General features: G+C 40.6%; 1 protein-coding gene across 1 annotated transcript; it reads left to right on the top strand.

The window, feature by feature from the left end:
• Window positions 1-1,789: 1,789 nt before the first annotated feature.
• Window positions 1,790-14,039, top strand: LOC134482986 (uncharacterized). Its single transcript, XM_063277676.1, has 9 exons — window positions 1,790-2,089; window positions 2,791-3,009; window positions 3,637-3,843; window positions 5,646-5,879; window positions 6,954-7,107; window positions 7,903-8,012; window positions 9,117-9,230; window positions 10,749-10,895; window positions 11,631-14,039. Exons 1-9 carry the CDS (start codon window positions 2,006-2,008, stop codon window positions 11,763-11,765), a joined length of 1,404 nt encoding a protein of 467 aa, XP_063133746.1. The 5' UTR covers window positions 1,790-2,005; the 3' UTR covers window positions 11,766-14,039.
• Window positions 14,040-14,600: the final 561 nt, after the last annotated feature.

Below are 14,600 nucleotides of genomic sequence, written 5' to 3'. Positions count from 1 at the left end.
CTAGAGCACACAAGCATGGTTCTTACACTGGACATTAGGTGCTTTACAAAGAGATAAATGGAGCCATACATTCTCTGTTCTTTATACTGCTTGCTGATATGACTTCATTTGTTTTACTTTTGTTGTTGTTGTTGTTGTTGTTCTACTTTGAGACAAGTTGTCATTATGTATCCCTGCCCGGCCTGGAACTTGCTATGTGTAGAAAAGTCTAGTCTCGAACCTGCAACGATCCCACTGCTTCTTACGTCGACTATTTAATGTATGCAAAGGAACGAAGAGCAATGGGACGGAGTCAGGTTAGCAGCGGGGAGCTGGACCTCTGGTTTTGTGTTGCTAGTGACCTACTTAGTCTGTTAGCGTGGAAAAAAAAATAACTCGGCCTATTTGAACCTTTTGCTTTTTAATCTGCAAAGATCAAAGGGACCTTATCTAGCTGCAGTGGTTGGTTGAGTTTATTAGTGAATTTCAGCATTTTAGTATACTTTGGTTGATAATTTACTTGTTCAGCTGTTTTAATAATGCTACGCAAAGACTCTAAATAATGCTGGCGTCAGAGGGCAGTGTTTTTTCTTATACTCAAGAGAGAAGAGGAACACACAAATTGTGTCAACCGTGCTCTGATGATCCTAATCTAACGATTGTGTGATAAATGGTAATAAATAGTGTGTATAGTATGTTTCCTCAAGTCTAGAAGACGACTCATCTTAAACATCTCCCCTTAACAGCGATGCTAGATTGATAAACCATGCACCTTAGATTCCATAAATATAGTAGAAAAGCTGCAAGGTCAGCTCTTCAGCAGGTAAGAGTAGATTTACATGCAACCTGGTCGGTCCAGGTAAAGTGCATTCTTCCCACCTGCTCTATGCTAGATCTGTTTGTGGATGAGCCAAGACTGTAGGATCTACTGGGATTGACTGAGTATGTCTCTCAGTGAGTCTGCATTGGGACTTGAGAGCTCAGCTCCAGATGACATTCCAGGAGACACATGCCTTCTCTTTTTTATGTCACCAAAAAACATGCACAAACTCTAACACTCAGAGAATAAAGCTTAACACATTTTTTTCGTAAAAGTTTTCTAAGGTAGATTTAAAACTACTAAGGCTTCTTCCTACCCTAAATTTATTAATGTCATATCACCTGGAATGAAGTAAACATTTGGTCATGTTTACAGGAAGAATAAAGACGGATGAGTAGAAACAGGACCCAGTGTTGATCTTTTGGATTGCAGACGCTGTTTCAGAGCAGTCATTTTCCACTCATGACCAAGAAAAATGATTCAGAGTGGATTTTATAAGAATTAACAAGTATATTGTATATATGAAAATGTCACTGTGAAAGCTGTGATTTATATAATTAATATCTGTTAATAGAAACAGAAAAAAATCAGCTGTCAAGCTACAAAGATGATTTCGTAAGCATTAGAAGAACAACTCACGGCTCAGAGGCACAGCTGATTTGCACATGAAAAGATTTTACTAAATTACTTGTCCATCATCAAAACCCTAGAGAAGTGAAGTCAAGGGAGAATCTTAGGTGCTTAGTCCCAACGCTAAAATTGGTTTGGAATTTGGGTGCCATTTCTCTATGGCTTAATTTTCCCAGTTTGAAAAATGAGAAATAATTAGAGAAACCAACAATATTACTGTAAGAATGACGTCATACTCTACTTGTGAAATACCCAACTTACAAATGATGCATACTGCTAGGAGGAAGTAAAGGTTGTCTGTGACTGTCGCTGTTTGAGCATGTGTCATCAGTTGCCAAGGAATTGGGGACTATTGCCGGTTCCTTACTGATATCTCGTCTTACATCTCTTTCAAGAGTAGTTTTTTTTTTAAAGCAGTATCATAATTTGGGAGTCAGCTTCCTTATTTCCCTTCGCTATCAGCTCTATATAAGCGCTTCCTTTCTTGAGAAGTCTCACTTCTCTCCGGTTGGGAATCTCTATTTGTAAAAGCTCTCTTCTTTTTTTTTCAGTGGATTATTAGACCCTTTTTTGCCAATGGACAACTTGGCATTTGAAATGCAGGAAGATGGGACACAGAAAGCCTCCTCTATGGGAAAGATTGGTCCCCTCTCCAACATGGTAAGGTAGAGATTTGCATGCTGGGGTGCTGTGCCCGGACTGGTATAGAGCTTAAGAAAGCTCTTTAGTGTTCTCAGTAGACCCTTTTCTCATTGCTACTGCCTTTTCTTATAAATTCTTAGATACTGCTTGTGGCTCTTTATTGGCCAAATCATTGCCCATAGTAACTGCCTCACACCCTCCCACCGGCAATATTGTCATGCATTCTGATCAATTTTTTTATCCTTTTTGTTTAGGGGATTATTCTTTGGTGACTTTGCTATTTGTTTTCTCTACCAATCTGAGCAGGCACTATAACCTGTTATATTTTCTATTTAAAGGGACCTAGACAAACTTCAGTTTGTACCTATTAATAATGATATGCATACAGTGTGTAGGAATAGCATTTTAAAAGTAGTAGAATAAGAATTATATGGGAAATTTTCGTGTAAATGATGGTGTGTGCTGTGTGTGTGTGTGTTATGAAAGACATAAGTGACTAAGTATAGGAATATATTTCTTCATGTGGATGTGGTTAAAAAAAATGTCAAGAAGCCCTAAATGTTTCATGTTCTGATAATTTCCTGATTCAACACCAATAGATAAGATGTAAACATAGAGTATACTGATTGAAGTTAGCTGAAAATTTTTTCAAAAAAAAAAATCCAGAAAGAGACCATTTTGTCACAAATGGAGAATAATGGCTTCAAAATTTCTCCTAGGAAAAGAAGAGGCGATGGTCGCTGGTGAGCGTATTCCTACTGTGTCTGCTCGCCTGCTTCATCACCTCTACAATAGGAGTGCTTACTCTCTCCCTGGTTTATGTCAACTCCAAGCCTCACTTCGAGCAGAAAACCTCAACTGCGCCGACAGCAGTTTCCCAAGTACAGAAGGCTGTTGATCCGAAATTTCAGTTTCTTAACCACTTACCCAAATCCAAGGTATGAATCATGCATATTAGAAAACTGGTCTCTAGATGATGATTTTAAAGCTACATTTACCCTTCATGTTATTAAACTGTTCTCCATGGGGAGAGCCAATGAGGCGGTGCAGACTAGAGGAGTGCAAAGTTGGTCTGATGTTGGATTCAGGCCGAAAATTTCAGTAGATTATTTTATACTCTAGATAGAGAAGAGAAATATGTCAGGTTGTGAATGGAAATCTTTCCACTTTCTTATCAAGGTGGAGAGAGAGAGAGAGAGAGAGAGAGAGAGAGAGAGAGAGAGAGAGAGAGAGAGAACTGTGGAACTGTGTGTCTGTCTCTCTCTGTCTCTCTGTCTCTGTCTCTCTTTCTCTCTCTGTGTGTCTGTGTGTCTGTGTGTCTGTGTGTGTGTCTGTGCATCTGAGTGTGATAGGATTAGGCTGATGGCATAGCCTATACCATTGTTACAGTTCCTAGACTCTTAGAGGAGTGCTGTTCCTTTTGGGAAACCCTAAGATTTACTCCCCATCAATTTTCCATTTTGCCTCCTTCTTACTCTCTGGGTAATAGTGGACTCACATTCTTCATGGACAGAAGCATTGAAGATGGCCTCGATGGTGACGATTTTCTGCTTTTCACCTTTTAGGTGTTCGAGTTCCCTGGCGGTGCAATCCAGTGGGCTCGGTACAGGAACAACATCAAAGACTATCTCAGTGAGGAAGAAGAGGCATTTGGTACCAGCTTGAACAGTCTGAGGTCACAGATGACTCTGGGCACGCTGAGAATAAAGAGCAAGGGTCTCCGGGCTCCTCACTGGCACTTCAACGCCAACGAACATGGCTATCTCGTGCAGGTAGAAGCGGGTCATCCTCTTTCAGCGCTTAAATGCCGGATGTTCTTTTAGTTGTCACGAAGTCCGCTAATTGAGAGATACACGCGCACTCAGGCTTTTAGTTAGACTAGTCAGCTACAGTGGAGAACAGGCCTTGGGACCCACTTGGCCTGAGGAGGCTACTTCAGAAGTCCCTGGGTAATTTGGAATTTGGTTTCTGAGCATGGACTCTATTGACTCAGGTGTTCTCAAGATCCTGGAAGAATTGTAAGATTCCTGACCTGTAAAACTAGGGCAAGGGGCTAACGGAGGATGAGAAGGAAAGAACTATCCTACAGGTCTGTGGAGATTGCGTCTGCCTGCCTCTGAGTAACTTGTTGCAGGCTGGGGCGCCATTTCTGAGGTGAGAACCTGTAGATGAGGAGGCAGGTGAGCCTGGCTCAGCGGCGAGCATCCCATGACCACTGACCACTGGGCTGCCTCTGCTCTACTTGACTGGCGCCCCGAGAGAATAGATGGGTATTTGTGCTGTCACGTGCTTGGGGAGGAGGACAGAATGCTTTAGAGCAGTGGGCCTCCATCTTTGCGTCTCCACTCCTACAGGGTCACATATCAGATGTTCTCATATCAGATATTTACATCATGATTCCTAACAGCAGGCAAAATTACAGTTATGAAGTAGGAAGGAAGTAATTTTATGGTTGACGCTCGCCACACGAGAAACTGTATTAAAAGGCGTTAGACAAGCCAGAGGCACTGAGTTAGACCAGGTTTATCGTTTCCTTCTTTCTTTAACACCCATTTGGATCCAAGATACACATTGCCTGTTGTGCTAGAACAAAGACTTCTTTTTTTTTTTTAATCTCTCCATTACTTGTCTCACTATGTGACCGTGAGTGTCTCTAAAATATAAATACTGGCAACAATATGAATAAATAATGAAGAAAGGAGGAGAAAATAAAAGAAACCATTGCCTGTCCTCTGAGTATAAGGTTATCTGCCACAAAACCAATGTAACTAAGAGGTGTATAAACGTCCGGCATTTAACTGCATTCAGTTATAACAATTCACGGGATCTTCACACATTAGCTCAGTTTCACTTCTTATTAGAAGGCTTCAAGTATGATGTAGTATGGACAAAAAATATAGGCTTTGGAGCTTGCTCGTCTGTGTCTAAATCCCATATTGGTCACTGACTATCTTAAGTAACTTCAAGATAATGCATATCCTCAACCAAGCCCAGTTTTTTCACCTACATAATATGGATAACTACTATTTTTACAGAGTTAATATAAGAAATAATTAAATTTAATCAAGTAAAGTGCTTAGATAGGTACCTGACATGCCAAAAGTATGAAATGCATGCTATTATATTACCTCCATTATTAAAATTGTGTATAGACGTTTTCTTATTTATAATACACATATATCAATGTGTTATCCCCCAAGTGTGTATACAAACATATGTGCCTGTTTAATTACCTGTAAGCAGCACAGGTTCTGCACGTATTGCTTCAGTCTTAATTTAAAACATGTTCTAGACTTGTTTAATCAGTTCTAGAACATGGAATCTTAGTGGGAACCATATTGGCCCCAAGGAAAAGTGGATTCTTATGGGGACAAAAAATAACACACACACACACACACACACACACACACACACACACACACACCACGTGTTATGTAATAGCTATTGTATTAAAATTTTATAAGGCGATGGAAGGAAATGGGAAAAGAATTTGAAAACTAGGTTTACAAACTGAGTGATAAAAAACAGATCGAAAAGCATTGGTTTAAGTGAAACTAGTGTTCTTATGTCCTAGGGGACGGCCTGGATCGGAGTGGTTGATGATGGTGGTGAGATTGCTACCACATACAATGTCACAGCTGGCCAAGTGATCTTCTTTCCTAAAAATACGCTACATTGGATAAAGAACGTGGGCGATGATGACTGTTTCTTCTTACTCTTCTTTTCTACCCACGATGAGTTACAGACTCTAAATGTTGATGATGTGTTCTTTTCTACACCTGAAGACATTGCTTCCAGATCACTTAAGGTATGCGACATTTGTCAAGTCACGAAATGGTGTTCTCCACAGGCACAGGGAGAGTACATATCAGTGTTTCTAAGATCTAGCAATTGCAGATCCACAGCTTGACTAACAGTGACAGTAGCTGTGGGATAGCACGCTCAAAAGTGTATCTTGCATTCTTACTCCTGACCAAAGTTGAAAATGCATTCCTTTTGTGATGGTCCTCTACATGAAATTGTCATGTATCGTTAGAAAGATTATGATATAATTAATGGAAAATTGCTGCCACATATAGCCCTGAGGAGTCAAGAGATCACTCATTCTTTCTGTGGGGAGAATTTGCTGCATATGATGGAATCATATTTGCTTAAATTTCAGCTGAAGACCCTGTTTCCCGAATTATTGGAACTTTAAAACAAATTTAAAAACTTTTTAATTATTAATGAGATACCAAGGTGTTCTAGTGCATGCATGTTTACATGATATAATATTAATCAGGCTAAACCTATCTCTCTCCTCAAACATGCTCTTTATAGGGAAAACTCTTGGCTTCTGACCTCTGAATGCACATAGTATATTGTTATTCCCCGCTGTCACCCAGCTGTATGATTCCATAGCATAACGTTTCCTCCTGAAAATTAGCCTTTGACCTCTCCAGACACCTATTTCCATTACCACAGGGGAATAACTGATGTTGCTGGTTACAGAGGGTCAGACATAGATGTTCACAGTGCTGATAGAGGAGAAATGGTGACGGTCTGTATCTGGCAGCTGGAGAAGGTTCAGTGGCAAGCATAGGAATCCACACAGTTAACTTGTGAGATTGCTTTCCAGTGAGCTACTGCTCTAGAGAGAGGGAGAAGAAAATGGTTTCTTAGGGAGAATATTGGTAGGTATGGGAAATAATGTATGATTTCTCAGGAATTTATATTGATCACCTAAAACAAAATGCATTCACAAATATCAGAAGTTGTTCTGCCTGGGTCAATGGAAGCCCATCTGTGCTAGGGTTACCAGACCCTCTGCCACTTTCTTTTCTGTCAGTAAAATCTGTGGAGTGTTTCATAGCCATATGTGTGACTTATGATTGTGTTTCAGCCCAAAGGTGGAGTTAATTTCATTAGAAAATTCCAGAAGCAAACCGAGGATCAGGGGATCAACCTTCCTCCCAACTTGGCAGAATTAGTCATGAACGCTAGCTATGTACAGTCTCCTGACAGTCTTACATGGAGATACTTTTTTGACCTTAAAGGTATGGTATATTTCATATCTATATCTATATCTATACCTATATCTATATCTATACCTATATCTATATCTATATCCATATCCATATCCATATCTCTATCTATCTATCTATCTATCTATCTATCTATCTATCTATCTATCTATCTATCTATCTATCTCTATCTATATGCCTAGAATGTTTTTTTTTTCATGGTGGGCCATTGCTGAGAGAAATTTGAGGACAAACAAACAAACAACCAACAACAAACTCGCCCTAGTTTTCAATACAGTAGGTAATGTGGGGAAAGTCTTCCAGTCAAGAGTAAACTCAACAAAGGATCTTGAAGAGGGATGGGGATGTTTTAGAGCTGGGAAATGCTGCAAGCCAGACATGGATGGCAGAGGCTAGTCCCAACCATCTAGGATTTAGAAGCCATACTGAAGAGTTTGTACCATATCTTACATGAGGAAAAGAGTGACTGAGAATTTTGAAGCATAGTGATACCATGAATTTTGCTTTTTGAAGTAAATATCAAACTTGCAGACTTGTAGGGTTTTGTTTGGGGTAACTACCAAGCTTTCTATTAGATTCCCTAAATTGAATGAAGAGTACTAGGAATCTCCATGTTAAAAGTTTCAAGACAGTTTGGGAGGTAGACTAGAATCTAACTGTGCCTGGTGGGAGTGCATATGGCTCGGGGTCAGCAATCCACACTATGTAAGTTTTACGTGAGTAGAAGACATTTGTGTTTTGCTGGGTGTCCACTGAAGCTCAGGTTTGAAGTACTCATTATATTGTCTTAACCTTCATCTGATTCAGGTTCAAAAGAATATAAGTTTCCGGGAGGAGTCATCCAGCGAGCACAGTACTGGAAGAATGGAAGTGAACTAAGCAACAATGAGAGAATCTTCAGTGAATTTCTACATCAGGTAGTTAAGGAATAAAGCCTTTTTTTGTTATCATTAAACAACATAAAATTTTTTTCTCTTTTATTTTTTTCTCTTTTATGTTTTGAAATAGAAGTATAATTGTATTGCTTTCTCCTTTCCCTCCCCCACTCCAACCCTTCCTATGCACACCTACCTTACTCTCTCTCAAATTCATGGCTGCTGTTTTAGATATTGTTATACGTGTGTGTGTGTGTGTGTGTGTGTGTGTGTGTGTGTGTGTGGTTTGTGTGGTGTGTGTGTGTGGTGTGTGTGTGTTTGTGTGGTGTGTGTGTGTGTGTGTGTCTGTGTGTGTGCTTACTTACCTTGTGTGAATATAATTTCAGCTACTTGCTGTTAGATAACCAACTTGGGAGCTCTTCCCTGAGGAGGATTATTTCTCGAGCTCTCATTATTTCTTAGCTGCCTCTTGTTCTTTGCTAGGAGATGCCTCCCTTTCTTGTTAACACGTGTTGTCTTTGTTCAGATCTTGTTCAGGCAGCCATGTTGCTAAGACTTCATGGATGCCAGTGCCTTGACTAGAAATAGTAGAGGAAACCTCACAGTAAACATCTTGTTCTTTTGGCTCTTACAAACTTTACAGAGGGGGAAAAACCTATCGATGACTATCCAGGCAGATGAAATAGGAAATTTAGATCTGATTCATACTTCTTCTTACTGGTAGGAGAAGTAGTGTCTTAGTTAAGCCGGCATGGGCTGATTACAACCATGCAAATTAACCCCATTCATATGAGTTGTTTACCGAGGTGCTCAGGGGCCTTGGGACTTCTCTGACACAAGCAGTCACATCAGTGGAGAGAGTGGAGAGTCTCGTGAGTTCCATTTAGCTCCATAGCATAGCTGCGCTATCAGATTCCCTGGGCTCCTGTTCCATTTCTGCTGCATCTCAGTCATTCTCTGTGAAGTAGGGAGAATGATACAGCTTTGCCAGCTTGTTGGAAGGAGTAAGGAATGGAGTACCTGTGAGGAGCATGGGTGATGTTTGCAGAGATGCATGGATATTGGATATTTATGGTATTGTGAATTGTTGGGTTGCTCAGTAGCATGTTGGCTAAATAACTATGTTTTCTCCTGTTCTCTTGAAAGCATGAAAATGCCCTCGCCTTGAATACACTCAGGATTTATAATAATGGATTAAGACAGCCACATTTTCATTTCAATGCAAATGAAATGGGATACGTAGTGAGCGGATGTGGAAAGGTAATTTTTCAATAAACATTTCTTTCAAACTTTCTTTGATGTAGCAAGGGGCCACTAGGAGGCATCTCTCTTGTTGATCTAGCCTTTGGGAACAAAAGAAATCTCTCCTAATGGCTTGGTGGACACTGGTTTTGCAGAGGACACCATGGAGATCCCTTCGATGCTTTTCATATTTGAGGAGACAGAAAGAATAAAGGGGTTCTGTATTTCTGAAGTGGGTAAGAGTATTTAGGAAGTAATAAACATTTATGCTTTATGGTAGAGGCCTAAAGAACAAACTTAGGTTTTCAGTTGTGTACCCTTAGCTTATGCAAAGTGCTCTGCTATGGGGAAACAGAAATAACTTTTTGTCTTTCAGCAAAAGATAGATGGGGGACCCTGGAAAGGCTTGGGACATTAGCATGCTGGTCTTATACCCCATCTGTATAATGGCCATATACCTAGCTTATTTGAGATGTTGAGTGTACTTGTTGTCTGGCTGAAACTATGGTCAACCCCTTTTACTCCTCAGAGAGTATTTGGATGATCACTTATGTGATCAAACTGTTACTCCCCAAGATATCTATTGTGTAACTACAAGGATCCGACATTGGTTATTCTAGAGTAACATGAACCAGACAAGACTTTTTTTGTGGAAAGGAGTTAATAGACGGTGAGAGGCCACAGTGGGGAGGGGGATGGTGGGGAACAGAGAGAAGGGGAAATGAATCAGCAAGAATATTTATATTTAAATATTTTCAATATATTTAAAAATGACACAATACCTTTGCCTACTAATTTTAATAAAATGCTTCGATGGTCTGTATTTCTCTCAATCTTGAAGGAAAGGACAAAAAACACATGAAATTCACTCATAACAAAAGGAATAAAAGTATAAAGGAGTGAAAGTTTCAGGAAATTAAAAAAGGATGTTGCAGCCATCTACAAATTGTGTTTCAGTTATTTGCTTTTTAGTGTCTAGATCTTTTTTTTAAGATTTATTTATTTATTCATTTAAAGTATGTGAGTACACTGTAGCAGTCTTCAGACACACCAGAAGAGGGCATCAGATCTCATTACAGATGACTGTGAGCTCTGTGGTTGCTGGGATTTGAACTCAGGACCTCTGGAAGAGCAGCCAGTGCTCTTAACCACTGAGCCATCTCTCCAGCCCTAGTCTCTAACTCTTAAATAGAAGACTCTTCAGAGGCTATGCTGAAAGACGGCACAATTGAAATCACGTAGGTGGGAAAACACTGGACATAATTCCTCTCCGATGTACATGGAGCATAATCAGTGACCTTTATTAGAAGGTAATAGCTGCTGTATTTTATTCACGATGTTATGTGTCCTGGATGTTCTCACACACTTCAAAGGGTATTTATGTAAGGTTCTGTTTTTTGACATCTCTGTTCCTGTCATATCCTTGTTAAGGAACATGTATGTAGCCACAAGCTATGTCGTGTCTGTTCTTCACAATTCATACTCATCCTGCATGGGTTTGTGACTGTGTGTTCTAAAGTGTCATTTTCCCCTCAGGTGGGCCTCACCGATGCTCAAAGAACCATAGAGTTTAATATTCACATTGGAGATGTGGTGTTTTTCCCTATTGGAACCCAGCATTACATCAAGAACACATGTGATGAAGACTTGCTCTTCGTTCTTGCCTTCAGCACTGGAGATCAGGTAAGTCCAAGACAGTTGTCAATAATCTGCGAAGCCGTGTGTCAGGACAAAGGAGGCCTCAATGAGCACATGTTGAGTCGGGGGGGGGGGTGGATGAGTAAGCTAGATGAGAAAAATGTGTGAAGAAAAGGAGACTAAAGCAATGTTCCATTAAATCACTCCTTGATTCTCTGAAGCTTGAACTAAAGGGTCAGTGTGCACAGATCTATGAAGGCATTTCAGTTACGGCACAGCAATATTAGAAGATGTGACCCACGGTAGTTGGCGAATACGATTCCTAATATCGATTCCCAGGAATGGATAGGCCTCCTCATGTTGGAGCAGAGGTTAGCACCCTGTTGGGAGAAGCCAGTGTTGCCATGGAGTTCCAGGAGCAGTTACCGGGCTGTGAGGCTTGTCTCATCAGATGACCATGGTGTACAACCATGAGAAGTCTGCCACTCATTCTTGCTCACAGGGCGATAGATGCATTTCTTAGAGGGACTAAAGAGTCCTTCTAAGGAAGGCTGCGGGCATCTTAGCTCATTTCCTCCCAGACTTTCCCTGTCAGAACTGAACAGTGAGTTCCCCATGGCCAGGGGAGACTGGCACAGGCAATCACCTTGTGCAGGAGTTCAGTTGTATGAACTTAAATAGCCAAGTACCAATCACATTGCCAAAGCCTTGGCAGTCCTGAGGCCTCTGTAGGACTCTGAGCAGTGTGGCGATGACACGTCTGTTTGTTTCCTTCGTTAGGTGCAAACTCTCGACATGGATGACTATCTCCAGGCCACCTCAGACCATATTTTGGCCCAGCTTTTCTTCAGGAAGCAAAGTGAGTTTAAGGAGATTCCCAGGTTCCCAGAGGACCAGGCCATCAACCTGCCTTAAATTACTGCTGAGTTCATATCAACTGTTCTTTGCCAGTTGTCAATAAAGAAAGGCCATTTGCTAAGGAAGTGGGGCTGGTTACAAAATGAGGAGAGGGCAAGTGGCCCTAGGCTCCCCAGTGTGCGCATCTGAGCGTGGGAAGTTGTGCTGATGAAACATTTCAGACTCAGGTGTCTGGAGTAACCGATAAATTGTCATTTTAATGAATATATATGTATATATGTATATATATGTGTATATATGACTTGTTACTTCAAATGTATTGTGTAAGCATTTTATACACAAATTTACATATGTATTATAGTTACACAGTTACTATGTAACTAAGTATCATTCATTATTCATCACTGTGGGAGTCAGAAAAGAGACTGGTTTATATCTGTACATATTGAGACACTGTAATCCAAGTTCACTAGACTATGTCTGAGGAGTTCAGTACCATGCCTTAAATGGGAGATTCTCAATCCTTTGTGGTATGAAATAGTTTTGGTAATGTCATCATTTTAAGACATTCAGTCATGCTAGTAATTGTATACTTATTTTCTATCACCATAGAAAATATCCAATGACAAAACAATTACGAACTAAACACTCTTTTTGAATGTATTCAGATTTGGTTGGCAACCTCACCATCTGTGTACGTTTTAGAAAGTTTTCCCCATGTTTGAAAAAGTGTCTGATGCTAGTGTTGGCTGTGGATAAAGGTCCCCGGACACCTTATCATCTTTCTGAAGCTGCTTGGCGCTGGTGCCCTCTTCAATTATTTAAATAAAGAATTAGTTTATAAGCGTATTTCATCTGTACTTTAATTCTGTTTGGAACTTATTTCGGCAGACATACTAGTCAGTACCATCAGTGAGCGCCCTCACGGAGCTGCTCTATAAAACGTTCTTAAGGAGAAGGGCTGCTCTTCACATCCTCCTTTGTCATTACCCTAATACATAATGCAAATGACGATTTGTTTTTCTAGGCTCCAGAGAATCTGTTCTCTCTCTCTCTCTCTCTCTCTCTCTCTCTCTCTCTCTCTCTCTCTCAATGACTGGTGCAGGAGAATACAGCGAGAGCTTTTTAACAGGGTTAGGTGGCCAACTACCGAAGGGCTTTAGGAACATGATGACAGCTTGCCTCTAATCTTGGTTGTTTATTAACTCATTCATCTGTGTAAGGTAAGCACTGTGAGACCAATCATGAATGAACGAACTATATAAAGTATATTGATATTTATATTAGAGAGACGCCATCTACCGAGGTAGGCTTGAAAACGGACAGTGCAAAGCGTGGCAACACTGACAACAGCAGCCACTCACTATGATAGGTGACAAGTGTGTGGCCACTCACTATGAGAGGTGATAAGTGTGTGCACACAAGCTACGTGAGGATATGCACACTCATCCAAGCATAAGCAAAACAGTAATCCCAGCTCTAGGGAAGCCAGAGGGTGGGAAGGATGGAGCTTGCGGAGATTTTTCTGAAGTCGATCTAGGTGAGGACGAACCGTTAGGCACAACATTAAAAGGAAGATGGGATCTGTGAGCGGGAAAGCAATTCTAGAAGGAAGATTGAAGGAGTTGTTAAGAATATGGAAGAATGATCGTTGTGGGTGGAGGGGAGGGCCAGTGACGAGAGATGACATAAGAACGGACCCTTCGGATAGAGAAGATGTTAGCATCCCTTAGAGCCACATCGCTTTGCTTTTCCTTTATTGCTTTTCCCACCCGAGGTTAGAGCTTGGTGGGAAGGAGAGGCTTAATGGTGCTTGGGAGCAGAGGTAATGTTGAGAGGATTTAGGGAACAGCACAAGGGTGTAGCAATGGAAGAGGATGTCCAAACAGATGTATTGTTTTGGTTATCAGTAACTCCTATGCGGGTGTTTGTTTCATGTAAAAGGTCTCCTGATTGTTTCAGTGGCTCTCCTTACTGACGAAGTCTGAGGGTCATAGAGACAGAAAACAATGTGTGTACATAGCTTTTATCTGCAAATTTGTTGGGAGCTAGGCCCTTAAAACCCTCCATTATTGATGTTAATATTATAGTTAGAGTTAAGTATGACTGGGTTCATTAAGAGGTCAGGACATTAGCCAGCTGCAGAAGGCTAATACACATCTGGTGGTCAGGATGCCTAATGATATGACAAACTTGTGACCTTTCTGAGAAACCAACATCCTGTTGACGTCAGCCGATTGCCTGACCGCAGGCGCGCAGTGTCCTTGGCTTGCATGAATGTTTCCCACTTCCCCCCTCCCTCTGTTACCTCTGCTATGGTATAAATTCAGCCTTGGGAAAAAATAAAAAGTGTTGCCTTGATCAGACTCTTGTCTTGGTGTCCTTCTTCGTGTCTCTTGTTCTCCATTCTCTCCTAGGTGGTCCCCAACCTCTGCTGACTGCCCTGCGGGTCAGGGCGCAAACTTTACCTTTGAATTAAAAAAATACTATATGCGTGTTTATAACCCCCCTCTTTTTGTACTAGGAAATACTGTATCAGATTACTATGTGGTCATTAAATAAAAGGTTTTGTCTATCTTTATCATTTTGTCTTTAATTTTGACTATAACCCGTTCTTATGGTTTTGTGTGTTTGAAGTATTACGGCCTGTAGTTATCTTTGAAATATATTTTATTACCTCCTCAGGAATGTATGTTATGGTATTGGAACATTTTAGGTTTCCTGGTAACAATATAGTTGACATTTGCCTTAGGAGTTCAATCAACTCTAAATTTCTAAAAGAAAAAATCCTAAGATATAAATTATCTAATGAAAAATTCAACTGTCATTTGTCTTCGGATTTTTATTGCTGTGAAGGGGCACCATGATCATGGCAACTCTTATCAAAGAAAA

The sequence above is a fragment of the Rattus norvegicus genome, chromosome 18 (assembly GCF_036323735.1).
Source record: "Rattus norvegicus strain BN/NHsdMcwi chromosome 18, GRCr8, whole genome shotgun sequence".
Lineage (NCBI taxonomy): Eukaryota > Metazoa > Chordata > Mammalia > Rodentia > Muridae > Rattus > Rattus norvegicus.
The sequence above is the reverse complement of the archived record's forward strand: the minus strand, read 5'-3'. Positions and strand labels throughout refer to the sequence as shown.

What these genes read in the sequence shown, in the direction of transcription:
- LOC134482986 (XM_063277676.1), top strand. Translation starts at nt 2,006, where the DNA reads ATGGACAACTTGGCATTTGAAATGCAGGAAGATGGGACACAGAAAGCC. An exon ending in TTGGTCCCCTCTCCAACATG is followed by an intron (nt 2,090 to 2,790) that starts GTAAGGTAGAGA and finishes AATTTCTCCTAG; the next exon opens with GAAAAGAAGAGGCGATGGTC. An exon ending in CCTTCAGCACTGGAGATCAG is followed by an intron (nt 10,896 to 11,630) that starts GTAAGTCCAAGA and finishes TTCCTTCGTTAG; the next exon opens with GTGCAAACTCTCGACATGGA.